The 27,176-nt window shown below is 61.9% G+C and overlaps 1 protein-coding gene across 4 annotated transcripts in view; it reads right to left on the bottom strand.

Annotated features, from left to right (window-relative positions):
- Window positions 1–4,608: 4,608 nt before the first annotated feature.
- The window catches only part of ZNF710 (zinc finger protein 710), a 60,384-nt gene continuing 37,816 nt past the window's right edge, over window positions 4,609–27,176 (bottom strand). For all 4 annotated transcript variants that reach the window (XM_051834308.3, XM_051834307.3, XM_051834309.3 and 1 more), the window contains 4 exons: window positions 10,054–11,542; window positions 8,273–8,464; window positions 7,724–7,898; window positions 4,609–4,925 (listed from right to left, as the gene is read on the bottom strand). In XM_051834308.3, coding sequence (XP_051690268.1) covers window positions 4,756–4,925; window positions 7,724–7,898; window positions 8,273–8,464; window positions 10,054–11,514 — 1,998 coding nt within the window. In that variant the 5' untranslated portion in view covers window positions 11,515–11,542 and the 3' untranslated portion in view covers window positions 4,609–4,755. The remainder of the gene's footprint in view (window positions 4,926–7,723; window positions 7,899–8,272; window positions 8,465–10,053; window positions 11,543–27,176) is intronic.

The raw sequence follows: 27,176 nt of genomic DNA, 5'->3' as shown, positions 1-27,176 counted from the left end.
GCCGTCTGCGTGTGTGTCCCTGCTGGTGGCGGTGGCCCTCCTCCCGGCACCGGGGGCGGGGCGGCGATCTGACCTGTGCCATTCCCTGGCACCACCGTGGCGTTCCTCTGCCCGTTGTCGGGGTCAGGGTCTGCTGTTTTTCTGGGTCACTTGTGTTTTGGTTTTACCCTAAACAGCTCCAGGCCTTTCTTTGCTTTCTCTCTACCAAGCACGGGGTTTAGAAGGGGTGTGTGTGTGTGTGTGAGTGGGGCTCCCTCGTGGTCTTGCTCGGTGGTTCCCACACTTGGGCCCGTTTCGGCCACATGAAGGCAAAACTGAAAAGTCAGGTTGTAGAGCGTTGCTCTAACACTACTTCTGCGTCCAACGCCATCCTCTACGCAGCGACTGAATTTCTACTCCGAATCTAAATGACCTGGGGGAGCGTTGTGTAACCCTTAGAAAACGGTTCATTTTCTCATTTACTTTATTTGAAAAGCAGAGGCAGACAATGCCCAGCTGCTGGGTCAGTGCCCAAATGTGCAACAGCCAGGGCTGGGCCAGGCCAAAGCCAGGGGCCTAGGACTCAGTCCAGGTCTCCCACGTGCGCCGCAGAGCCATCGCCACCGCCTCCCTGGTGCACGTCAGCAGAGTGCTGGATCACAAGCAGAAGCTGCGGCTCCAGCCCGGGCCCCGTGATACGGCACACGGGCGTCCTGAGTGGCGTCTTAAGCGGTGGGCCGAACACCTGCCGCATCCGTCTCTGATAAACGAGGTCGGCCCTCTGGGTCTGCAAGCTTTGCCTCCGTGGACTCCACCAGCTGCAGACTGCGACTGACTGCAGCCCAGCCAGGGCAGGCATGTGAAGACAGCACGTGGGACAGCTGCATCCCACATCAAAGGGCTCCGCTTCCTGCTGCTGCGCGGTCTGGAAGGTGGCAGGTGCCGGCTCACACACTTGGGCCCCTGCCACCCACGTGGGAGACCCACATGGAGTTGTTGGCTCCTGGCTTTGACCCGGCCTCGTCCAGGCTGCTGTGGGCATTTGAGGAATGAACCAGAAGATGGAAAGTTTGTCTCTACCTTTCAAATAAAAGAACCGCCCGCCCCCAACTGTGTATGCACTTAACATGGACAGACTTTTTCCTGTCTTTCTTCCCTAAATAATATAACTGCTTGTTAGCACTCACACTGTGCGAGGTGTTACTGAGGTTTGTAGGTGATTCGATGCACACGAGAAGATGTGTGTAGGTGATGCAGGGACACTGCCGGAACGCTGGAGGGAAGAGAGCTCAAAGGTGAGTTTGTTCTGGTGCAAAAAAATTTTAAATCCACGCAGAAAGTTCATGGAAAAAAACTGCATGTGGATTTCAAATATTTTATATTTTTTATACCAAAACAAACTTACCTTTCAGTTCCATTTATCCATGAACTTTTTTAAAAAAGAAAGATGTATTTATTTGAAAGGCAGAGTCACAGAGGAAGGGAGAGACCGAGAGGTCCTCCGTCTGCTGGTTCGCTACCCAGATGCACTGCAGTGGCTGGGGCCGGGGCGGGGCCAGGCTGAAACCAGAGCCAGGAGCCGCCTCCAGGTCTCCCACATGGGTGCAGGGGCCCAAACACTTGGGCCGTCCTCTGCTGCTTTCCCAGGTACATTAGCAATGAGCTGGATCAGAAGTAGAACAGGGGCCGGCACTGTGGCATAGCAGGTAAAGCCAACACCTGCAGTGCTGGCATCCCATATAGGCACTGGTTCAAGTCCCAGCTGCTCCACTTCCGATCCAGCTCTCTGCTGTGGCCTGAGAAAGCAGCAGAAGATGGCTCAAGTCCTTGGGCCCCTGCACTCACATGGGAGACCCAGAAGGAGCTCCTGGCTCCTGGCTTCGGATCAGCCCAGCTCTGACCATTGAGGCCATTTAGGGAGTGAACCAGTGAATGGAAGACCTCTCTCTCTGCCTCTCTGTAACTCTACCTTTCAAATAAATTAATAAATCTTTAACCAAAACAAACAAAAAAAAAAAAGTAGAACAGCCAGGACTTGAACTGGTACCCTCATGGGATGCTGGTGCTGCAGGCGGTAGCTTAAGCCAGCACGCCCTGCCGCCGGCCCCTATCCATGACCTTCCTGAAGTGCCCTCCTCTGAAAATGACAGCACCACTGAGCATCCGCGGACTTTGGGATCCAGGGTACGACTGTACCAGCGTCTTCAGTACGAGGGGCTTCAAACAGTCCGTGGAAAAATGTGTGTCAGGACAACAGCGTTGTCCAATTTCCAAATGTTTCTGCAGCAAAATGAGCTTCCCTTTTAATTCTGCTTTTCCCATGACCTAGTTGAAGCGCCCTCATTTCCATGGGGCTCTTAATTGGTTGGCTCCTGAACCCCAGTGGCTGGGAACCACTGCCATCCACGCTCTGTGGCTTGGAGGTGGGCCGGCCCCGCCCCGCCCCCGCCCTCCCTGCCCCCACCACGGGCAAGGGCCCTGGCTCCTGGTGGAGAGCAGCCCAGCTCCTGCAAGGAAGCCCGAGGCTGCAGGCCTCTGCTTTTCCTTTTTAAAGATTTATTCTATTTACTTGAAAGGCAGAGTTAGAGAGCGAGCACGCACTTCCATTTGCTGGCTCACTCCCCAAGGGCTAGGCGGGCCAGAGCTAGGAGCCCAGAACCACAACCAGTTGGGCCAGGTGGGCGGCAGGGGTCAAGTACCTGGGTCAGGCCAAAACAGTCCCTGAGGCCCAGGCTGGTGTCCGCCGTGGGGTCCCTCTGCACGTGGTGGGGCCATGGCCCACACCCCTCCCCCCGGGCTTGGAGCTGGAGGTCCTAGCCCAGAGGACGGCCCCCTCCCCACCAGTGCCAGTGCAAGGGCCCTGCTGGGGGCCCCTCCCAGGGGAGTGGGGCGTGGCTGGTGAGGGGGGCAGGTTCCCAAGAGCTGTGGAAAGAACTCTGCAGTCGCCTTGCTAAAGAATATCCATTTATTTATAATTATTGCTAAGTAAACTCTCTGAAACAGGAACATAGAAACACAGTAGGGCTCTGCACACGTGAGTGTCTAAACGGTTGGTTTGTACACACGGCAAAATAAGTTAGAGTGGGTTCGCCAGGAGCTGCCCGGTCACCCGAGTCGTCCGGAGGGGGCTGGGAAGGGGTGGGGGGAGTGTTGCCGAGGCCGCCGCGGTGGGTGCGCGGGGGTCGTGCGCATCCTCCTCCTAGTTTTTCCCGGGGAAGGGGCGTTCAAGTATCCCATCTTGCAGAGGGCGGTGCCGCTGGGGGCGGGGCGGGGGCGGGGGAGGAGACCCCGGCCTGGGGCGAGTCCAAGACCAAGGCCACTGCGCTGGCAGCAGGAGGAGGAGGAAGAGGAGGAGGAGGTACAGGGTTCTTTTTTGGTACCAGGGGGAAAGATGTGGGAAGAGGTAGTTTGCAGGGGATGGTGCCTTCTGCCCAGCAGGAGAAGTGTCTTCTGCAGCGACAGGCTCACTGCCACCTGACGGTCCGCATGGCGGGCACCTGGGAGGCCACCCTTGGGCCACCTTGTCCACCCCTCCGTCCTGATCGCGGTCGCCCTGAGGCCCGGCCGTGGGGGTCGCTGCCTTGCAGACGGGTTCCCCCCACGCCGGCTGCTTTCCCCTCCTGGTTTCTGGCTGAAGCTGCCGGCTCCACCTGTGCCTGCCGGGGCCGGCCCTGCCCGTCTCTCCCCACCAAGGCCTCAGGAGGTGAGAGGTGGAGGCCGTGGGCCCGGGCGTTCCTGAATGTGCTAGCTCAGTGCCCCGAGCCACAGGCCCGGGGCTGGGGCCAGGAACCGTGGGCTGAGCTGGGCGAGGGGCTGGGCGGGAGGGCAGGCCCCGCTGAGCGCGAGCCCTGTCCAGCCAGGCTGCCGCAGGGTCGGGGGGCGCACAGCACGCGCGGCACACGAGAAAGCTCACGTCTGGAAAAGGAACGGCGTCTCCATCCGACAAGGTAACAGGCGACACGGAGTTGGAAAGAAAAAATAATAAATTACCTTCAAAACACCCCCGTGTGCGCGCCAAGATTTGTTTGCCCGTGCAGTCTTCATCTTCGGTTTCACTCTGGTGCTCGGTGGGGAGCCCGCGCCTCCCGTCCTGCAGCGCGTCCTTGCTCAGCAGAACGATTCCAGCCCCCCCCACCCTGCCCTGGTGCCGGGGCCGCCATCTCCAGGTGTCCTGCCTGGGTCATGCTGGGGGCAGGACGGGTGGGGGACCCTGGGGAGCCCATGTTGGGGGCTGGGGGCCGGGGGCCTTCCGGGGGCGGGCCCTGGTTGTGCTCCCGCTTCTGGGCACTCCTGGCTGCAGCACCAGGGAGCCCCAGGAGGTAGAAGGCAGGGGGCCCTGCCTGGCTGGCGGCGACTCTCGGGCCTGGTGGGCTGGGGGTGGGCTGTGCAGAGCAGCAGGCGCTCAGCGGTCCCTGGAGGCAGCGGCTGGTCAGAGGGGACCAAGGCCTGCAGGGTCAGGAGCCCTGAAGAGCAATGCCGGGCCTGGGGAGGCCGCTGGGCCCGGGCCTTGTGCTTCCTCGGCCTTCCTGCACTCCTCCCACGGCAGCAGGCCGACGAGACCCAGGCCTGGGCCTCCTGCGCTACGCTTCCCTGGCCACAACGCCAGGGGCCGGCGCCTGGCTCTGACCAGGCCAGTAGTACTGAATCCATTTGGTCTACAGGTCCCTAGTGGTGCAAACGCCTGGGGCGGGGGGTGGGGTGGGGCCGGTGGGGCAGTAGTTTGCTTCTCAGCTGCGGGGTGGGGTGGGGGGGCGGCCGCAGCCCCGCCCCTCCTCGCTATAGCACGTTGTAGTAGGCCATCTCTTTCATGGCCTGCTCCGTGAGCACGCTGGCCTCGGCGCCGCCGTCCACGCCCGCGTAGGGGTAAGCATTGTCCTCGAAGTCCTCCAGCTCCTGCTGGCCGTCCAGCTCCGAGGGCTCGGGGCCTGTCAGCTCCATCATGGGGTCTGCAAGAGAGGGGCGTGTCTGTCACCGGGCCGGCCTTGCCCGCTCGCTGCCGGGAGCATCCCCCAGTTAGGATAACCAAAGATGTCTGCGGGGGCCGGTGCTCTGGCACAGTGGGTTAGGCCACGCCTGCGTCCCATGTGGGCTCCGGTTCAGGTCCCCGCTGCCGCACCTCTGAGCCCAGCCTGATGCGCCTGGGAAAGCAGCAGTGATGGCTCGAGTAGTTGGGCCCCTGCACCCCTGTGCGAGGCCCACATGGAGTTCCTGGCTCCAGGCTTTGGCCTGGCCCAGCCATGGTGGTTGTAGGTATTTGGGGAGTGAACCAGCGGATGGAAGATTCCCTCTGTCTCTGTCTCCCTATCTATTGCTCTGCCTTCCAAATAAGTAAATCCTAGAAATAAAGTGAAATCTTTGTCATTAAAAAACACATATCTGTAGACATGTCCAGATGTCCGCTGACAGCAGACCCCCCCCCCGCCCCGCCCCGCTGACACCGCTTGGGTAGGGGTAATCCCATTCCTTGCCAACAGGGGTTCAGAAACATGACCCTCCCACGAGATGTGAATAAGGAAGCATAGTGCCTGGCTGGGCACCGGCAGCCATCTTGTGGCCAGGAGGAGAATCCCAGCCGATGCTGTGGCAGGGGCACAGGGAACCTGACCCCGGTGTCATCAACAAGGAGCTGAATCAGCCAGCTCTGAAGGCCACCTGGACTTTAAGTCAGCTCTTTAACCCGCTCCCTTCTTATTGAAGCCAGGCTGAGTGGGCGTGTTACACCCCACACACTGCTCCCAATCCTGGAGCCACAGCCTTGCATGGTACGGCTGGCCGTAGGAACAGGCTAAAAACAGCACCCTGGGAAATCGGCACCTCCACGCCCCAGACGTCCCCACATTACCAAACCGCTGCCCTGTCCAGCGGGCCCCCAGGAACAGTCTGTGCTTCTAGTTACGGGGATGTGCGCCCACCTCCCCAGATCCTGGCCCCTCAGGTTTCTGGGTAGATTCACCCAGGATGCATGGGAGCCATGGCAGGTGCACAGCAGCCCCGGGCCTCTGGGGCCAGGCTCGGCCGCCATCTGTCACCCACCGGAGTCGGGAGGAAGTTCGGACGCCCCTGGATCCCAACCCCACAGGGAAGGCGCCCGCCCCCGCACTGTGCCTGGGTCGGGGTCTGCAGGCCCCTCTGATGGCCCCAGTTACTTCCCAGAGGCCTGGTCAGCCAGCCACAGGGCAGGGCTCTGGAGTGGCAGCCCTGAAAGCAGTTCGCACGGAACCACCCGGCCACTTCCCGGGTCAATGACATTTGAGCTGCTGCTGTCCCTGGAAAAAACAGGCTCAGGTGACTCCCGCAGCTGCCCTGAGAACACGGCCCCGGCGGGGCTGGACGGAAGGTTCTCAGTGAGGTCCTGAGCCCCAGCTGGCTGGGGAGGGCCAATCCCCTGACTGCCCCCACCCCCGACCTGCTGAACCCCAGGCTCTGGGGGAGGGTCCTGTGGTTTAACAAGCCCCTCCCCACCCAGGTGATCCCCCGGACCTGCCCTGGGGATCTGTGAATGGCAGATTCCGGCCTGCAGGGCAGGGCTGTGGGCTGAGAGCCTGTGTCCGGCAAGGTGCAGGTGCCGCCCAGGCCGCTGGCCTCATTTGGCTGGCACAAGGCCCCAGGGCTCTCCTGGCCGCAGCCGGCACCTGCGGAAGCTGCTGTGACAGACAACTGAGAGTCAACAGCCCAAGCGAGACACCAGGTCGGGCACTGGGCGGCGGCTCGCAGGGCCCCCTCTGCAGACTCGCGCCCGCCACGGCTGTCCCGCAGCGCCCGGCCGGCTTCCAGGGAATCATCACACGCAGCCATCTCACCGGGAGAGCGCAGAGACCCAGGCCCGGTTAGTTTGCCCTGGGAGGACTGGAAGAAGCTCCGAGCTGTGTCGGGAGCCTTCCTGAAGTGCCCGGCTCCCTCTCCCCTGCTCAAAGACCCTCTCTGTGTGGGACTGGAAAGCCTGGCAACCCTGCTGGGGCCCAGAAGTGCTGTCACTCAGGAGCAGCTAGTGCTGAGAGTAGGGGATGATTTCTAGCCAGTGGCCTTTGAAAGTCTAACTCAATCCAGATTGGTGTGGGATCCTCTCTGGAAATTTCTCCCGGATCCTAACGGTGGGACCATGTGGCCCTCTCCTGAGTGTGTGGGTTGCAGTCTCTTGGGCAGCCCCTGTGAAGAGTGACCGGTTGGGTTTCACTCTTTGCGTTGGCTGCCAGGAAGCTCATCGCTCTCCTCTGCATATCCACAGGCTCTCCCCCAGTGTACCTAGAGTTGTGACCCGCCCTGGCTCTTCCTTATCTTTCCAGCTGCCATTTCTCCTCGTTACTTAATTCCCCATGCACTTATGCTAACGGCTGTCTCGTGGTGATGAGATCAACTGTCCGTCACCTCCTAAGCGTTGTGATCCTGTGTGCAGTGCCAGTGTCTCTGCCCTCCAGTGGCTGCGTCTGTGTGGAATGGGGATGGTCTCCCAGCCAACCTCGCTGTGCGGATCTCGGGAGATAATAAAGGCCTGGCACACGGCACTCAGCGAAGGTCACTCATTGCCTTTATTAGCGTTTACGTGAGCGCATTTAAGTCCTTTGAAGGAGACATAAGTGCCCATCACCACGGCCACGATGACTCTCCAGGGTTCCCCCTCTGCAGACCTGAGCCCTCTCCAGGGGCGTCACGGCCTTGGCCAGTGCCCCCGCCGCCCTCACGGAAGCTCCTGTGTGCGCCACGCCGGCATCGCTCCCGCTCTGTCTGCTGCGCACAGCCCACCCACCTTGGCTGTCCAGGCCGATGTCCATGACGCCGTGCTTGACCTTCATGTGCCGGCTCAGGTTGCCCTTGAGGTTGAACTTGCTGGAGCAGTAGGGGCACTTGAAGGGCTTGCTGCCCGCGTGCAGGTGCATGTGGCCCAGCAGGTTGTACATGCGGTTGAAGGACTTCCCGCACACCTAGGACACACCCATGCGCCCCGTCAGCCGGGGGAGCCCGCTGCACAGCGCCAGCCTGCTCCCACCTCCACGGCTGGGCCAGAACTCCCGCCCCGTGCCCCCGGAGGCCGAGAAGCAAGCCAGAGCTTCCGGTCACTTCCAGGGGCTCTGCCGCGCCCTCCCCCCCCCGACTGAGCTGGCACCCTCAAGGCACCCAGTACCGAGCCTGGGCCTTTCTCGTGGCCACACCTTGACCTGCGTGCGGCTCACAAGAAACACGACTGCCCAGCTCCTAGGCTCCGGGCCGCACCTGCCCGTCTCAACCCTGAGCCCCAGCAAGGCCTCGGGCAGCCAGGCCGCGACCCCCCCGCCCCGCCCCGCGCCCCAGGCGGTACCTTGCACTTGAATGGCTTCACGGGCGAGTGTACAATCATGTGGGTCTTGAGGGTCTGCTTCTGCACGAAGGTCTTGAAGCAGATGTGGCACTGGTAGGGCCGGACGCTGGTGTGGATCAGCATGTGTCGCTTCATGTTCGCCTGCAGGGTGAACTCCCGGCCACACACCTCGCACTTGAACTCCTTCACGCCCTGGGGTGGGGGAAGGGCAGCGGTCAGGGCCACACAACGTCCGGGCACAGCGTCCGGGCGGAACCCAGTGGGGCAGGTGTCAGAGCTGTGGCATCACACAGGCCCCGCCTCTGGGGGTATCCAACCAGGTACCGCCTCTTACTCCAGGAAGTCCTCCAGTGATGGCAGAAATCATGTCTTCCTGTTGCTATCCGGTGTGCACTGAGGCCAATGTGTGTGCATTCATTCAATCAGTCATTCATTCCTTCACTCAGCAACACTTCCCAGGCACCCGCTACAGGCCAGTACCACGCTGGGTCTGTGATCAGGATCCGAGGTCGGGGGCCCGTCCTTCTCCTCGGTGCTAACTCTTGGGGTCTCCGTGAATATGATCATGGCTGTGGCCCCCCGAGGAAAATGGCTGACGCTCACCAGCCCTGTGAGAGGGTGTTTTCCAAGAGCCGCCTGCACTTGTTGGACCACACGCGGTTTCTCAGTGGGGCCCAGGAGGGACCCTGGGACACGGATTCCCCCCAGGCCTCCCTGGCAGCTCTTGTCTCAGCCCCGGGAGACAGGTCGGGGGCGCCCTGGTCGTCTCCGGTCTGGAGCTGACTTCTGGAGTGGTTCAGGGTGCTGGGTGCACAGGGGGTCCCAGGTGTTGCCCGTGGAGGCAACTCAGGCTACCAGGTTTGTAAATCACTTAGGAGGGACCCGGATGGACAGCCGCGTGCTGGGCTGGTGCAAAGTTTCCTCTTGGAATTCCCCACTTCCCTGTGTGTGTCACGGCTGACGCGTGGGGCGGAGCCTGCAGAGGTGCAGCCCAGGGACGCGCCGCAGGGGCGTGTGGCCAGCAGGGGGCCCTGCTTATAAACCCATTCATGCCACATTCTAGAACCCTTTGCACTCTCTACAGCAAATACTCTTCCTTCCATTTCCTTCCCGTTTACAACTAAATACACTCAGCCTCTGCCTACAGGGAGGTCGCCCACTTGGATCCACCGCCTCCGCGGCCCTGGCCTCTGTCCAAAAAGCAGGAGGCCAGACTCCCTCGGCAGTGCTCAAATTCGGTCTTGTGGGGCCCTGCAGGGTTCGAGTCCCAGCTGCTCCACTTCCCATCCAGCTCTCTGCTATGGCCTGGGAAAGCAGCAGAGGACAACCCAAGTCCTTGGGCCCCTGCACCCGCATGGGAGACCCAGAGAAAGCTCCTGGCTTTGGATTGGCACAGCTCCAGCCGCTGCGGCCATTTGGGGAGTGAACCAGCAGGTAAAAGACCTGTCTCTCTCTCTTTGTAATTCTGCCCTTCAAATAAATAAATATTTTTTTAAAGTTTCATTCCATTTAAATAAGAAAGGTTTTCTGGTGAAGAATATGAATTGCAACTCTATTTCTTCCTAGATCTCGTCCAAAACAAATACACAAGTATAAAGGTAAGAGGGGTGTCTGTCTGTCCAGCCCCTGCATGACGTCATCCAGGGGTGGGGGGGCGGGAAGTGAGGAGGACAAGGGCTCCGGGGCGGGGGCCAGGGGGCGGGGCCATGGGCTGGGGGCGGGGCCGGGGCCATGGGCCGGGGGCGGGGCCATGGGCCGGGGGCGGGGCGGGGCGGCCTTACCTTGTGGGTGAGCGAGTGCTGCTTCAGGTGGTGGATCTGGCTGAACTCCATGCCGCACTCGGTGCACACGAAGGGCCGCACGTTCTGGTGCTTGAGCATGTGGTTCTGCAGCTGGCTGCGGTAGTGGAAGGACTTGTCGCACTCCAGGCACTGGTAGAGGGTGGGGCCCTGGTGGGAGGCCAGGTGGCGCTTGAGCTGCGTCAGGGTGGAGAAGTCCAGGCCGCACTCGACGCACACGTGGCAGCGGCCGCTCTCGTGCTTCACCTCGTGGGCCTTGAGCTCGCTGGGGTAGGCGAAGCCGCGGCCGCAGAAGTGGCAGCTGTAGGGCTTGACCTCCGAGTGCAGCAGCATGTGGCGCTTCAGGTGGCTGGTCTGCGTGAAGGCCTTGTGGCACACCTGGCACTTGTGGGGCCGCGTGCCCTGGTGCGTGAGCAGGTGCGTCTGCAGGTGGCTGGGCTGCTTGAAGAGCTTGCTGCAGTGCGGGCACGAGTGCGGCTTGATGCCGTTGTGGCCCAGGATGTGCGTCACCAGGTTGTACTTGGACGTGTAGGACTTCTCGCACATGCGGCACTGCCAGCGCTTCTGCCGGTCACCCGCCTCCACCAGGTACGAGTCGTCGATCTGCACGTTGATGTCCAGCCGGTCCAGCTGCGCCTTCTTGTGCCGCTCCGCCGTGGAGCCGGCCGCGTCCGCCTCGAACTCGCCCGCCTCCTGCCACACAAAGCCCTGCTCCGGCTTCACGGGCTCCGGTGACGCCAGGGCGGGCGGCTCGGGGTCACTCAGGGGGGCCAGGTGTGCCGGTGGCTCGAAGCCACACTCGGCGGGCAAGGCCTCCGGCCCGGGCAGCGCCAGGCTGGGCTCGGGGAAGCCGTCCCGGGCCGGCTCCGGGAAGTGAGGCTCGTAGGGGGCCACGTCCAGCTCGGGCCTGGGGGTCCGCGGCAGGTGCCGGAGCGTCCGGGGCTTGCGGCTGAAGGCGCTGAGGTCGATCATCTTGACGGCACTGCTCTGCACCAGGGTCTCGCAGCCGCCACCTGCTGCCTCGGCAGGGGCCTCGGCCGGGCCTGCATCCTTGTCCCCAGGCACAGAGACCTCGTACACCTCCTGCTCCTCCTCCTCCTCCACCTTCTCGAACTTGACCTTGGGCACCAGCCGCACCGGGGGCCGCGTCTTCCGCCGGGTGTGCTTCTCGCAGGCCGCCTCCACCTCCAGCACCTCCTCCTCGGCTGGTTCCTCCAGGGCCCGCCCGTTGCAGGCCAGCTGGTAGACCTCGGGGCCCGGCGGCCCCGGCTCGCCCAGGGCCGTCCCCGGCAGCTCAGGGCCCAGGTCCTGGTAGAAGGCCTGGGCGCTTATGGTGGCTCCGAAGAGCTCATTTTCCGAGACCAGGCCCAGCACGGCGGCCTGTGCCAAGGACAGCACCACCACAGCGTCCGTCTGTGTCCCTGAGTCCATGAAGCCCTCCATCCCGCGGCGGCCGGCTAGGCGGGCATGGCTGTGGAAGGGAGAGAAACGTGAGTGTCCGCGGCTCAGGGCAGCACAGACACAGCTCAGGGCCGCAGCTACCGCTGGGTGTGTCTGGCCCTGACGTCTGTCTCCTGCTTTGGAGACAGCACACACTAGTAATTAATTATGGAGTGCAATGATACCCTCTGTGTATCAATCCATCTCCTCCATCTCCCTGTGGCACCCTGGGTGAGCCCTGCCCGCCCCCGGCCGGCCTCAGTCTTCCCATCTGTAAAACGGGGTGGTTGGATTTTCTCAAACCGTGCCCTGCAGGTCCTTGCATACTTCCTCAAAAATCTGACTGGAACTGAAGACTATTCTCAGAACGGACTTTCCAAATTCCCCTTCTCCAATGCAGTGCGTGCTGCACGCCCACACACTGCACGCCCCGCTGGCTTGGCTGCCAGGGTGATTAATTGTGCACAGACTCTGAGACTGCCTGGTGGGTGCGGTGCCAGACAGCTCTTTCTCTCTCTCTCTCTCTTTTTCTTTTTTTTTATTGGGCTGGTGCTGTGGTGCAGCCGCCTGCAGTGCTGGCATCCCATGTGGGCACTGGTTCCTGTCCTGGCTGCTCCACTTCCGATCCAGCTCCCTGCTAAGGCACCTTCGAAAGCAGTGGAAGATGGCCCTCCATCCATACGAGAGACCTGGATAAAGTTCCTTGCTCCTGGCTTCTGCCTGTCCCAGCCCTGGCCATTGTAGTCATTTGGGGAGCGAATCAGGGGATGGAAGATCTCTCTCTCTGTCTCTCATTCTCTCTGTAACTCTGCCTTTAAAATAAATAAGTAAATTTTTAAAAATGTATTTATTTATTTGAAAGGCAGAGGGAGAGACAGAGACATATGTTGGTTCACTCCCCCAAATGGCCACCATGGCCAGGGCTAAAGCCAGGAACTTCTTCCGGCTCCTCTTGTGGGTGCAGGGACCCAAGCACTTGAGCCATCTTCTGCGGCTTTCCCAGATACGTTAGCAGGGAGCTGGGCCGGGAAGCGGAGCAGAACAGCTGGAACATGAACCAGTGCCATAAGGGATGCCGGCACCGTGGCTGGTGGCCAGCTGTCACCATTTGTAATGGCGTGGCTGTAGGAATGAAGGAACTTTAAAGAGGTTGTGCAAAGTGGAATTAAAAGCTAAGTTTGTTTATCTTGGTGTTAGAAACAAAAATCTATAGGGGGCTGGCACTGTGGTGAGTAGATTAAGCCTTTGCCTGCAGCGCCGGCATCCCATATGGGTGTAATTCTGCCTCTCAAATAAATCAATCTTTTAAAAAAAAATAAATCTAGGTGAGGTTTTTCACAATATGCATTTTCCATGAACTTTCTGAAGGCCCCCATAGACAAGGCACCGGCAGCCTGGACACCCAGCGCCTCCGACATCACTACGACCCCCTGCGTCCCTTGATTCTAAAGGTTCCATACATAAATACGTGAATGGATACGGGTACAAGTATGGCTTTTATCTGGCTTCCACGCTGGGGTTCCCCGGCAGACCTGGTGTGAGACAAGGGCACCCTGACCGCCTCCCACGACGGCGCCCATGGTTGGCCCTGAACGCCAAAACCAGCTGCGGGGCTCGAGGTCAAGGTTTCGGTTTTAATATGTTCTTCTGTTGGACCCCTGGGCGCCCACATGCCCAGGTGCCCATGGCTGCAGTGCTTCCTCCCTCCCCAGGGGCCCTGCCCCCTCCTCTGGACAACCAGGAGGTCCTCAAGGTCCCCCTCCCCCGGCCCAGACTCTCCAGGCTCCCCCAGGACTGTGCAGCGCCCAGCTGCGCCCGTGGGGGCCTGGCGCTGCCTCTGGGCCTCGGAAGCTCCTGCCTGTCCCCCTGGCCCTGGCTCAGTGCCCAGCCCGTCAGAGGAAGGGGCTGGCATTCCTGGGGCGACTCCTGCCTGTCCCTCGGGCTCTCCTCCCAGGCCAGGGCCAGGGCCTGCTGGACGTTCCTCAGGAAATGGCCTGGCCTGGTTCCGCCCTCCCCCAGCGCCCAGTGGAGCTTCCCTTTCCTGAGGCTAAAAATACCCCAGACAGGAATTCGGCCTCCTTGAAGCGGACAGTACAGATTAAATTATTAAGCCGGGAGTGAGCTCTCGTGGATGGGAGCAATAGGAGGAAACCTGCGGTGGGGGCTGGGGACTCAGCGTGCCCCTGGGAAGCCTGGGGGTGGGGGCTGTTTCAGAACCTGCCCCCTCCCCACACACAAGCATCAGTCACTGCCACGTCATTCAGATGCACCCAGGAGCCTGGCCCCTGGCCTGGAGCCTTGGCTTGATCACTGAGAAGGGATTAAGTCAAGTCACGTCACAGTCCCATGTGCCCCCTAAAGGGACGATGGGTGAGAGACAAACCCCACAGGCCCAGGAGGCCTCAGGCCAGGGTGCAGCCGACTCCTGCAGGGTGCACAGCTGGGAGATTTCCCCAACCTCGGGCCCCACTTCGTGCGACGCTTCTGCGAGTCTAAGGCTGGCCGCCTGGGACTGATAACTCATCCGTTCACCTGTGCAGCCAAGATTTGCCAAATGCGGGGGCTGGAGGCACCAGGTGAGGGGTGAGGCCCGGTCCCAACCTTCTGGGCCTGGCCCAGCCACGCTGGGAGCCTCCCCTCCCCCGCCTCCCCCAAGCTGGCCCCCGCCGCCTCCTGCTTCGGCAGCCCCCATGTCTGCGGGCTGGCAGTGGGCTGATCCACTCAGCGGTTTTTCCCCCGGACTTTCCCAAGGCAGGGCCCGCGGGAGCAAGTGCTGACAAGCAGGGGTACAGCGAGGGCACGGCCCACGCCTCCGTGTCCTCTTCTTGCGTGGGGATGAGGTGCCCATCCCAGGCCCCGCCTCCTCTCGGAACAGGTGCAGAGATGCAAACAGGCCAAGCAACACCTGCCCGGGGAGCAGGTGCATGGGTCCGTGGGCCCTGACTGTCCACTCATGGTCACCAGCTACAGACCACACCTGCCAGGCGTGGGCGGGTGGTTTGATGTGAGAGTCCCAAAGCCCTGGGCTCCTGTGGCCACAGAGGGGTGCAAACAACGAAACACAAATACGGAGGCGGAGCCATGGCTCTCGTGTGGGACAGGTCCCAGGTGAGCCGGATCATCCCCAGATCAACCCCATGGGGTGTGTGTATGTTGTGAGTGCGCGACAGTCTGTTCCCCCATTTCTCAGCCTTGCTCGGCGTGGGGGAGGGGGCGTGAGCTGGGTCTGCACCCAGGCCTCTTGGGCCTCACCTGGGCCCAGGGCCAGCTCTGAGGGTGACCAGAGCCCCTCCTGGGGTATCCACTTCTGCCAGAAGCCTTCTCCCGCCCACTGGGTGGGACTTGCCTGGACAGAACGAAGGCCACCGGGCAGGGCCGATCAGTGGGGCTCCTGGGGCTCCTGGGGCAGGCTGTGTGGGTACGAAGAGGCTCACTGGCCCGCTGCCTGCTCGTCATCTGAGTCGGGGCCGGGGACTCTGACCCTGTCCACTCCCCTCCACCCCACCCTTGGCTTTCTGATTCACTTCTCCCAGGCCTGGGCCTGCTCCTTCCCACAGGCCACGCCCTCTGCTTTATGCCCTGCAGGCCAGGTGCATGGCACCTGTCTGCCAGGGTCCCCTCCCCACCCCACCGTAGAGCCCTCTGTCCCTGTTGGGGTGAGGGGGCACCCCCATTCTCAGGCTTCTCCCCTCCACTCGTGCAGAGGACTTAACAAAAGCTCTGGGCTCTCGCAGGGCCTGGCTCAGGAGACTAGGGGTGGCCAGAGGGGCTGCAGTGTGGCCTCCTCCCAGGGCACCCCCGGTCCCCAGAGCGGGCAGAAGGCAAGGACGAGAGAAACGGAGCAGCTGCCAGACTGTAGTTGTGCTGGGAGTGGGGGAGGGGAGGCAGGGAGGGAGAGAAAGAGAGAGAGAGGGAGGAATGGAGACACAAGGAAGAGGAGGAGCCTGGGGGAGGGTGAGAAAGAGGCTGTGCAGGCCTAGACACAAAGCAGGGGAGGAGGAGGGGCAGGGACCCTGCCCTGTTTCCCAGGGTGCAGCGCTTCCCCACCACCTCCCAGCCTGAGGGCCAGGCCAGGCCAGGCCAGCTCCTAAGCAGGGCGGGAATGAAGTCTCATCCCCAGGCCAGGCCAGCAGGAGTCCTTCCCCACCCAAGCAGGGACCCAGGCCCCCAGGCCCCCAGCGTCTCTCACTGCTGCTCCGTCTACTGCCAGGCGACTGGGCCAGTCACCAGGTCCTTCAGGGTCTCTGCTCATCTCTAAGATGGGCACGGCGGCGGGGGAGGCTGTCTACAGTGCGGGTTCGAGTCCCGGGTGCTCCACTTCCGATCCAGCTCCCTGCTGATGCGCCTGGGAAAGCAAGTGCTTGGGCCCCTGCACCCACATGGGAGACCCGGAAGAAGCTCCTGGCTTCAGTCCTGGCTGCTGCAGCCATTAGGGGAGCAACAAGCAGATGGAAGATCTCCCTCTCTCTCTGCATCTTCCCTCCTCTCTGTAACTCTGCCTTGCAATAACTAACTAAATACATATATATTTTTTAAAGACGGGCACTGGGTAGACAGGGAACCCCGAGGGCAGGTTCATCCTTGGTCTACCTGTCTGTCACACAGGGTCCCCTCCCCAAGATGTGATGGCATGTCCTGTCAAATCCACACTGCTCTCAGATCTTTTCCTCTCGGGACAGCCCCTTCCCACACCCCTCCTCTGAGGGCAGGGGAGATGTGGGCGGGATCAGGGTGGCCAGTGACCCCTGGGGCAGAGCACAGAGGAGGAAGGCACCCAAGGCCTGGTTTTGCTTAAGCCACAGGACCTGCTGACCATCTGAGTCCCATCTCCACACTCTGCGGCTCCTGCCAGCCCAGGCGTGCACATCACCTGTGACCAACTCGATGGCCATTCCTGAGGGCCTAGTAGGTCCTCACTCCCCGGTACAACCTCAGCAAGGACCAGTGCTTATGCTGTGAGCACAGCTCTGCCCCTTGGTCTCCAATGGCCACTGAATCACTGACCCAACACCCACGCACTGAGTGCCTAGCAGGTGTCAGCTGCTGTCCTTGGTGGCGGGGACACAGCAGGGAGCTGCCCCAGCAGTTGAAGCGCCGAGATCTTGGGAGAGAGCAGGTGCCGTGCCAGGGTCCACTGGAGGGGAGAGTCTTGCTCCCCCTTTCTCAGCACCTGCCCCTCACTGGGCCCTCTGCCCCAGGGGAGGGGAGGGGCAAGGAAGTGGCAGGCAGGTATGCAGCTACAGACAGCCTCCTGGGACTTCACCTCCTGGCGAAACAGCCCTGTTCGCATCCCCTTCCTTCCTCCTGCTCTGCACACAGCCCCAGGAAGGAAGAGGAAGTGAAAGCCGGGGCTTGTGCAAGGCTCAGGGATCCCGGCTGCAGTCTCACTTCTGCCCAGCCCACAAGGCCTTGACTCAGCAGCGAGCGGCCAGCAGGTGCTGGGGCGGCTGGGGGGCGGGGAGAGCATGGGGAAGTGTGCGCCCCTTCCTTCTGGGATCCTCTCTCTGCCTCAGCTTCCCCTTTCCTCTGCGGACAGACGGGCAGAGCCCTGCGTCTAGGGTCAGAGCAGCGGGGTCACTGACCCAGAGACCACCAAGGCTAGGACATGAGTCTCCAGCCCAGAAGCCGGCCCTTGGCCACGTGGCCTGCGGCCTCAGTGTGTGTCCCCAGTCAGGCTCTACCACGCTGATGTGTCTACCCCAGGGTCTTTGCACAGGCTGTCTCCTCTGCACTGGCTGAAGTTCCCCTCAGCCTTTAGGATTCAGGGCGGGCACTGGCCCTGGGGAAGGGTTCTGGGGGCAGGACAAGGGCCTGAGAACGTCACTTTGCCGTGTCACCGTGGCTAAACCTGGTTGGGAGGTCAGACGCGAGGGCAGACGCTGCCATCCAAGTATCCTGCAGGTGTGATGAGTGTTCGCAAGTGGTCGGCTGAGAGCCAGCACGGAGCTTCCCGAGGACACGCAGGCCTCAGGTCTCCGAGCCCACCTCTCTTTGGAAGAAATCTGCTCAGATGCAACCACGCTGACTCAGAACTGGGTCTGTCCCCGGTCATCTTCCCCAGCAAATGGCCCAGCCCCAGGGGACAATGGCAGCGGGGGCACAGAGAGAGCCTGGGAAGGGAGTGTCCTGCAAGACCACAGCGGAGGGAAAGAAGTCAACAGTCAGGCCCAAGAACGAAAGAATGAACGGGACCTGCGGCTACGTTCTGGGTGGCCGTGCTGCCTCCAAGCTGAAGTCCCCGGGCCCTGGAGCTGGCCTGACAGCCCCACACCTGCTGGGCAGGCACATTCCTACAGCAGAGGAGGGCCGCCAGGTGCTCCCACGTCTCTGGTTGTCCCCCTTGTCCCCCCATGCCTTGGCCACCTCGGCTGTGCAACCTCAAGGCAGGTCTTGGAATCTTCACCGGCAAGGCTGGAAGAAACTAAGGGACACTCCAGGCAAGCCAGGCCCTACCCCACCATGGAGACTAGACTGACACAGCGCCCCTCCCCGACAGGGGACCTCTGCCTGGGCCCCTGCCTTCCAAGGTCTGGGGGCATGGTGGGAGCAAGCATTTCCCCCATTCCACCCCGCTGCAGGAGTGTCTTTAGCTCTCACGAGTTCTGCCACGTGGCTGGCTCTGGCCCTCAAAGGCTCCAACAGTCGGTCAAGGGACAGAGAACCGAAACAAGCCTCGTGCTGGTACCCGTCAGCCACCACAGCCCGCCCGCCACAGAACCCCAGTCACTTCCCGACGTCTCGCAACCCAGGCCAAACCCCACCGAGGACCCATGAAACTGGCCTGTCTGGTTCCTGCCTTGTGCTTGAAAGTCACAGTTTCTATCTCTCTCTCTCTCTCTCTCTCTCTCTCTCACACACACACACACACACAGATCTTCCATCCTCTGGTTCACTCTCCAGATGGCTGCAACAACCAGGGCTGGGCCAGACCGAAGCCAGGAGCCAGGAACTCCATCCGGGCCTCCCACGCAGGTGGCAGGGACCCAAAGACCTGAGCCGCCTCCCACGGCTCTCCCAGGGGCATTAGCAGGGAACTGGATCGGAAGTGGAGCAGCTGGGACTCGAACCAGCGCTCTGACACTGCTGCATCCTGAAGTCTGCCCCCATTCATTTTCCCGTCAGAGACCTTGTCTGCACTCTGCCTCCTCATGTATGCTGTTCCCAGTGCCTGGAATGTGCTTCCTCACTCCTCATCCTCCCCTGACCCCCAAACCAGGCTGGGTCCCCGTGTCCTCAGCAGCTCCTTGGTGGACTTGAGCATCATTGTTAAGCTGTGTTAACAACTCAATCACTTACAAGTAGCTGGCATCTCAGCTCCATTCCAGACCCCTTCCCACCCCGAGGGCTGAGCCCTGGCTGCCCCCTCTGCACCCCTAGCCCGGGACACACACAGGATGCAGCTGCCCTTCTGAGACCACCATGTTCAAGTGACAAACAAGCCGACTTTGAAACCAAGCCGCGTGCTGAGCCCAGCTCTGGATGGGAACCCGGGTGTGTGTGGGGGTCTGGACTGCCTGTGCCTGGCTGGGCTTCTGGTCCAGTGCCTGACCGCCCTCCAATTCCAGAAGAAAACAGCACCTCCGCCTCCTCCAACAGGCACACTCTGCTGGACCCGAACACGGCCGGCTTGAGGCAACGGGGGAAAACACTCCCAGAACCGTGGCTCCCAGGTTCAAGGCACAAAGACAAGAGTCGTGTGAGCGCCATTTTTGTCACACGGAGGCGGAAACTGAGGCAGGCTCGGGCAGGCAGGGAGGAGCAGGCGCCCGCTCTCCCCGCCCGTGGGGCGCTCGGCAGGGCTGGGCTTCCTGCGCCAAGTCTTCCTCTCTGGCCAGCCTCGGTGTCCTCACACACAGCCTGATCCAGACCTGGGGGCCCCAGTGGGCCCCCTCCCCCCTCCTCAGCCGGCTCTGCGCCTTCTCCATTCCCTCTTCCTCTCCCTCCGTTCCTCCTCTCTTCCGTTTCCGTGGCAACCCCACCCTGCGCTCCGCCACTTGGTCCTGCGTTCCCATCTCATCTCTCTCTTTCCTTTCATCCCCCGCTCATGGCGGCGCTGGGGCCACATCCCCTCTGTCCTTAGCGTCTGGTCTCTCGCTCCCTTTTACTCTCCTTTTATCTCCCTCAGTGTTCTTGGAGTCATCTCAGGGCGGCATTTATTTATCTCTTGCTCAAAAATAAAGAAAAAAGGAAGGAGAGAGAGAGAGAGTGAGCAGTGGTCCCGGCGGCTCTCTGAGGGCTGCGCTCTCTCCCCGCCTCACCTGTGGAGGGAAGGTGGGCAGCAGGCGAGGCCCCAGGGGAGGAGAAGCCCAGGGAGCCGGGCCTGCTGCGGACCAAGCAGGGTCAGCACCTGGAACCTGGGGCGACCCAGGCCCAGAACCCCTCGACGAGGGCGCTGCCCAGGGACCTCCACCCCCGCCCGCGGTCTCCCCTCCCCCCAGGCCGAGGCACCAAGCAGATGCTCAATGCACGCGGCTGCCCTGCATCCCAAACAGGGCGGGGCTTCCGGACCCGCTCATGCCTGCGCTCCTGCCGCCTCTTAGAGGCCGCAGGCAGGGACTCGTCCACCCCCACACACCCCACTTCCTGGGCGTCAGGGAGAACCCACTGCGGTCCACGCACACCGCGGTCCTCTCAGCAGCCCTGTCCTGAGCTCCCACGAGGGCAGGTCAACAAGTCCGTGGAAAGCGGAACCACAAGACGCTTCTTCGGGTGCGCGACATTCGGAGATACGCGCAGTTCCGGTGTAACACAGGAAGTCCCGCGCGGAACCGCCGGGACACGCGGGCCAGGCTGTCCGGGGAGAAGGCTGTTTAACAGTCACCGAGGCTCAGGGAAGGCGCCGTGCCCTGCCTACAAGGCACAGCAGACCGCGTCTCTCCTCCTGTGCTCCCAGGAAGGGCCGGGTCTCCGCCATCCCGGCTTCTCCGCGGCAGTGGTGCGCGTGGAGTGATGGGAAATGAGGGGGCCAGCCAAAGTTCCGGAAGAGAGATCGGCCCCAGAAGAAAAGAGCAAGCCGATTACAGCGTGGCCCCTGCGTCTCGAAGGCACAGAGAGAGCAAGGCCCCAGGTCTCCAGGAGGCCCCAGGCGGCTCCAGGCTACGTGAGCCTCTGGTCCTGGGCTCCACAGGCCCAGCGAGAGTGGCTGCCCGGCCTGTGCCCATGGCAAGGCCCTGCCGCGGGATGCAGCAAGTCCTGGGGTCTGTGACCCACAGAGGTGACAATGACGGGTCAGCGGCGCTCATCCCCTCCCAGGCTGGCCCCAGGAGGAAGTGAGGGCAAGCGGAAGGAGCCCAGGAAGTCGGCCTTCCCTCTGCAGACGGCGGAAGGCAGCCCAGCCCTGTGTCCCACCCCCAGCTCTGCACACTTGGACAAGTTCCTTAGCCTCCTTGGGACTTGGGCTCCTTGTCTATAACGGGGACAGTGACGACAGAGAGCCCTTCCGGCAGGCCAGGCCTTGTTGCCTGGTATGATCATGTGACAAGACCCATTTCACAGAGGAGGAGAGCAAGGCTCAGAAGAGCTGAGAGACAGCCAAGGTCACCGGTCTCATCAGAGGTGGAGATTAGGCCCACCTTCAGTGCCTGTGCTTTGAGAACCAGAGATAAGGGAAATAAATGTCTGGGAACCAGGCCAGTGCGTGTCGGGACTCAGTGGGAGCCACAGCTACTGGCCTCGGGGGCCTCAGAGTTTGGTGAGAGACGAGACAGGTGCAAAACAGACAGGAGACGGGCACTTCTGTGTTGTCCCTCCACAGCCCCCAACTTAAGGAATCAGGAATGTTTTCCATGGAAACTGGCACTCTGGGAGCTGTCAGCCCCTGGCTGGGCCGAGGGGTCTGGGGAGGTCTCGAGGTGGCGGAGCCAATCAGGCAGGCGGATCCGGCGAGCGATGCCGAGGGGCTTGCCCAGACGGTGGGCATGGGGGAGGAGCACGAGAACAGAAGAGCAGGGGGCAGGGGAGTTGCACACCTGTAGGGGGCAGGCGAGCGAGGTCTGGCCCCGAGCCCTTTCCTCCCTCCCAGCCAGCCAGCCACGTGGCTCCTCTGTGGCCTTCGGCCCGGCAGAGCCCCTGGCAGTGCTGCCTCCGAAGCTGGCGGCGCAGTCCCCGTTTATTTTGCAGTCACCCACGCACCCGACTCGAGCCCGGACTCGTGCCAGGAGAGGAGTGGAGAATGGCGCTCTCATTCACGTAATGCCTCTCTGGCTCTCCGAGGGGAGGGACGGCTGGCGGAACATTTTGGCTGGCAGTGCACGAGTGCGCGCGCACACACACACACACACACACAGGCGGCCGTGCACACAGGATGTCACCATCGCCTGGCAAGGAGGACCTACACGCAGTGAGCGCAGGGGCAGGACCTGCAGACGGGGTGGAAACTGCGCATCCACACACGACTCTCGGTGTAGCTGGGAAGGGCAGATGCGTGCCTGAGATACGAGGTTCGGACAAGGCAGGAGCCGCAGACAGGGGCAGCCCAGCCAGGCGCCTGGGGTCTGTTATCAGGGACCTGCAAAGGAGGAGGGGGGGTGGGCATTTGAGGAGAGGCAGATCCCTGGACGGCAGAGGGGAGGGCACCCAAGGTGGCTGCGGCTGTATCCTCTTCAATCTGGGTCCCAAGGGCCGGCGGGTAGGGGGCCTTCATGCAACCCAAGGGTTAAAAGGTGACCCTCGCACAGCAAGCCAGTGCCGGGGGCTTCTCCCTGTGGTGGGTCCCTGGAGGCAGCGGGTTGCTTCCTGACTGCCCAGGTGACTTCTCAGAGCCTCAGTTTTTCACCTGTAACGTAGGGACATCAGCCCCCTCTGCCCCGGAACGCTGGAGAAGATGAAAGACGGCAACGAGACGGACACCCCTGGCACGCGGGCTGGCGGGTGGTAAATGGCCATGGCCAGCCTTCACCGTGGCAGCCCACGTGTGTCTTCTGTGTTGGGCACGTTCTGATGGCTACTAAACATCTCTGAACCCCGAGAAGGAGCCGGGAGAGGATGCGCCCGTGAAAAAGGCACCAAATGAGGCCCAGGGAGGGAGTGAGATGCTAATAGCCTCCACTTCCAGTTTTTTTGCCCGTGGGACTGGCAGGGTCCCTTGTGCCCCAGGAGCCAGAGGGGACCCTAGTGAGCCGGAACCCCTTATCATAGACGCCGACTCTTTTTCCAAATCCCCCAACTCAACGAGGCAGAGCAAAGGATCCACTGCTGCCTGAATTTCCAAGCCCACTTCCCCTCCTCTCCCGTCTGCGTCTGAGCCCTGCTGTGCTGTGGGGCGGGATCGCCCAGATCCCCTGGGCCAAGGAAACGCAAGCTCTTCCGTGACTCAGAGCGAGCGTCGGCCTCTGGCCGGGCGCAGCACTTCTCACGCATGACATCACCGAGCCTCCTGCCAGGCTCCGTGTGGGTTCTTCTCCCAGGGCAAAATCCGTGTCAGCGGGCTGGCCGGCAACCCTGCGTTATGGTGCCAACCTGGGCCACCTCTGAGCTCCTTATCTCACTCCTGTGGCTGGCACAAGTCCTATCACCCCGTTTTACAACTATGGAAACTGAGGTACAGAAACCTCGCGAACTGCATCAGAGCATTGGTCTTCAAAGCCAGAGAGTTGAGGGGGCCTCCGGCTGCCTGCATAGTGGGGAAGGCATTTGGTGCAATGGGTAAAGCCACCGCTTGGCATTCCCGTATCCCAGTTTGGAGGGCCTGGTTTGAGTCCTGGCTCCTCTGCCCTATTTAAAAAAAAAAAAAAAGATTTATTTATTTGAAAAGCAGCATTATAGAGAAGGAGAGACAGAAAGAGAGAGAATCTCATCTGCTGCCTCACTCCCCAGTTGGCTACACTGGTAGGCTAGGCCAGGCTGAAGCCAGGAGTTAGGAGCTTCCTCTGAGTCTCCCACGTGGGTGGCAGGGGCCCAAGCACTTGGACCATCTTCTGCTGCCTTCCCAGGCGCATCAGCAGGGAGCTGGATCAGAAGTGGAGCAGCCGGGACTTGGACCAGCGCCCATATGGGATGCCGGTGCTGCAGGCAGCTGCTTTACCCACTATCCACAGCACCGGCCCCTCCTCTGCTTCTGACCGGGCTTCCTGCTAACGCACACCCTGGGCGGCAGGCGGCGATTGGATCGCTGCCGTCCATCGGGGAGGCCTGGCCCAGCCGCGCTCTTGTTAGCATCTGGGGCAGGGAACCAGGGATAGATCTCTGCCTCAGATGAATGATGAGTAAGGGAAGGCTGCTTAGCCACCGGGCAGTGCTGAGACATCAGGTGGACTGACCAGGCTGGGGGTGCTGAGCCATCGCCGAGGTGCGCTGTGCAGGCAGGCCTGTGATGGCCGGCTCACACATCTGCCGAGGTTCTGGGCACGCCCCATGCCCTTTCTACAGGAGCCCTGGAACCAACAGCCCAGGCCATGCCTCGCCTCTGCTGCTTCTCAGAGGTGTGTGATGGCTTCTCCTGGCTTACCAGGCAAAGCCTGCACAGCGGACAGCAGAGCCTGGCCGCTCCCGTGACTGCACTCCAATTGCCTGGGCGCGCACAGCCAGTTCCTGGAGGAGCCCACCCCGCAATGCCAGTCCTGGGACCCCGGAAACACATCTGTCTCTAAAGCCGGCTCCCAGACACAGACTTGCGGCCCTTCCCCCACTCCTATCCCCAGCCAGGGCAGAGAGAGACAGAAGGGTGTGCCTTCATGGGGTGGAAGGCGCTGTCCTCGCCCAAACTGGAAAAACCTGCTGGCCAGCCAGGGCAGTGAAGGCCCTGCCCACGGGGGCTGCGGCTGCTATGGGTGGGGGCTGCCCCAGCCTTCCCCACCCCTTTCCTGGAGCACCCCTACCCACCGCTCACTGCCACGGGGTGGGGGGTGGGGGGGCGGGGCTCAGGCATCTTCCTAGCCCTCTTGGGCCCCAGGCTCCCCTCCTGGGAAGTCTCCGTCACCCAGCACACCTGCACTTGCCACGGCCAGGGCTCCAAGGGAGTCTCCTGACAGCCCACCCTCCCCGGGGTTCAGCATCCCACCGTCCCTGGTGGCCCCAGAGAGACCTGTGCACGTGTCCCCCTCCTCCAGCTAGGGGTCTGGCCTTGGTCATTTCCTGCTCTTGTGTGCTTTCACAGCTGGCCCTGACTTGGGGGCGAGGTGGGGAGTGACAGCCCACCAGCTTGGATGTCTTGCAGGAGGCTTAATGATTGCACAGTGCTGGGCTGTATCCATTCTGATTTCCACAAACACTGATGGGGGCTGGCACCGTGGCACAGCAGGTTCAAGTCCCGGCTGCTCCACTTCCCATCCAGCTCCCTGCTACTGTGCCTACGAAAGCAGCAGATGGCTCAAGTGGCCACACCCCTTCTTCCAGGAACTCAGTATGGTCCCTGCCCTCAAGGAGCCTCGGGGAAGAGAGGGTGAGACCTTAGAGAGCTGGTGGCTGGCACACCATCAAGTCTAGGAAGACGTGTTTGACTCGGGGTTGGAAATGTTCAAAGGGGCGCCTGAGCAGGGTTCTGTAGTATGTGCAGGAGTTCGGTGGGCTCCAAGGCAGGGAGCAGGAAACCACGGCTGTGTGAGGCAGTGTGAGGGTTTGAGCAGAAGCCCACACAGGCACCGACACACCTGGAGGCATTCGGGGCAACTCCGGTCCCCAGTGGGGGTGGCCCTGCCCGCTGCCCCCACCACACAAGACAGGAGCCGCCATGCACGAGAAACAGCAGGGGCTAGGCAGGCAGGTGCACGCGCTGGTGGACAGGCCGTCAGCCCCCAGAGGAAGCTCCCCTCCTGGGCTTTAAAGAACCAAGAGGCTTCCTGAGAAAGAGCCGAACTGTTCTGATGGATAATTCTGGAGAACCTAAGCGGGCGCGCCCGGCCGCTCCCAGGCGAGCACTGCAGATCTGAGGTTCAGGGCCCCTCCACGAAGGAGGAGAGTATGCGGCCCGAGCCCTGCCCAGGGAGACCCTGCAGGGCTCCTCTTCCTGGGCTCCAGGCTGAGCTGAGGCCGGGCCCACACCGGACAGGCGGCGGCTTCACACTGCACCAGGGGAGGGGCTTGGAGGAGCCATAGCCACCTCTGACCTCTGACCTTTACCCTCCCATCGAGCCCCACCCCGGGCCAGGCCGACTTGGTGTGTGATCCCACACCCACCGGCCAGCTCCAGGCCTGCAGTCACCTCCCGTCCTCCCCTCCCCCCAGGCGCTCCCACGGAAACAGAAGCACTATTGACAAGGAGGAAGAAAAACGGAATGAAAAAGAGGGAGAGGCAAAAGGCAAGGGACTGAATAGAAGAAAAGGGGAAAGAGAGAGAGAGGGAGAGGGAGGAGAGCGTCCCCAAGGAGGCAAGCTGGGAATGAAAGGGAGAGGGGAGGGGGGAGGGGAGAGAGGCACAAAGCGGGGGGCCAGGAGCCATCAGAGAACCTCCCGGGTTCCTCTGCACAGGGGCCAATCACGCGACAGCTTGGGCCCTTTCTTGCCTCCTTTAGGGGGTAGGGGGGAGGCTGGGAAGGGCACCCCCAAGAGAAGAGCTTCCACCCAGGGCGCCGCCCCAGGCCAGAAGCCATGGCCTTTATTTTGGGGTCAGCAGCCAACTCCAAGTGGCTGCCTCCCACATGGCCCTGGGTGAGGCTCCCCTGCCCCTGGCCGTGATGCCTTCTGGGTGGGCCCCCAGGGCTGCTGCAGGAGCCCAGGGTCCCCGGGCACGAGGGCCTTCGGGGCCACTGTCCTGGCTTGGAGGCGCGCCCAGGGCTCCCGCCGTGTCCATGTGTGGGATGAGTGCCCAGCTCCAAGGCAGCCCGGCCACCCAGGCTCAGGAGGGCGTGGCGGCTCCTGCGCAGCATCCTCTGAGGACGGCGCTTCCCGTGTGGTCAAGACCCAAAGGCTACAGGAAATGGAACTGCACCAGCCTGGCCTTGGGCTGCCAGTCCTCCGCTTCTACCGGCCCCCACACACCACGCCGTCCAGGCCAGGGCCAGGTCGGAGCTCAGCCTCACTCGGCCTCCCAGAAGGTCCCTCGGATCCCAGGTGAACGGCCAGGTCCCCCTTTCCCGCCTTGCCTTCGTGGGGTTCCTGAGTGTGGATAAGGGGCGCGCCACGGCAAAGCCGACACGGGGGTCACCTTTCCACACAGGCTTCCTTCTGCCTCTGCTCAGCTGCCAGCTGGGGAGTGAAACGCCCGGGAGGCCGCGTGGAGGAAGACGGATGGGTTTATTGATTGATGGATTGTGCGAGTCTCAGCCTCACTCCCCGACCGCCAGTGAGTCTTGCACTGAGCTCGGCGGTGTGGGCAGGGACCTGGGGAGTGACAGGGACAAATCGGGGGCTCGAATGTGCTCCAGGCTGATCGAGTGCGTGTGTGCATGTGTGGTGTGAGCACTGCGTGTGTGTGTGTGTGTAGTGTGTGGGTAGTATGTATGGTGTGTGGTGTGTGCGCGCTCAGGGCACAGTGGATTGGGGGAGAAAGCCCTGCCTTTGTTATCTGCATCTGGGAGACTGTGATTAAGTCAGAACAGGCCCCATACGGGCCTCCAGGTCCAACCAGCAGGCTCAAGACAAGGCCCCAGAGAATACAGGGGAGCAGGCGTACCCCCGAGCCGCTTAAGAAACGCAAATCATCGCAAATCCTACTATGCGCCAGGCAGCTCCTGCGGCCGCCCAGGGAGACAGCAAGCAGTGAGCACGACCCAGCCCCTGGCCCTGTCCCT

Source organism: Oryctolagus cuniculus, chromosome 12 (assembly GCF_051225735.1).
Source record: "Oryctolagus cuniculus isolate XC-2025 breed Fujian yellow rabbit chromosome 12, ASM5122573v1, whole genome shotgun sequence".
NCBI classification, from domain to species: Eukaryota; Metazoa; Chordata; class Mammalia; order Lagomorpha; family Leporidae; genus Oryctolagus; species Oryctolagus cuniculus.
Note: the sequence above shows the minus strand (reverse complement) of the source record. Positions and strands in the feature narration are given on the sequence as shown.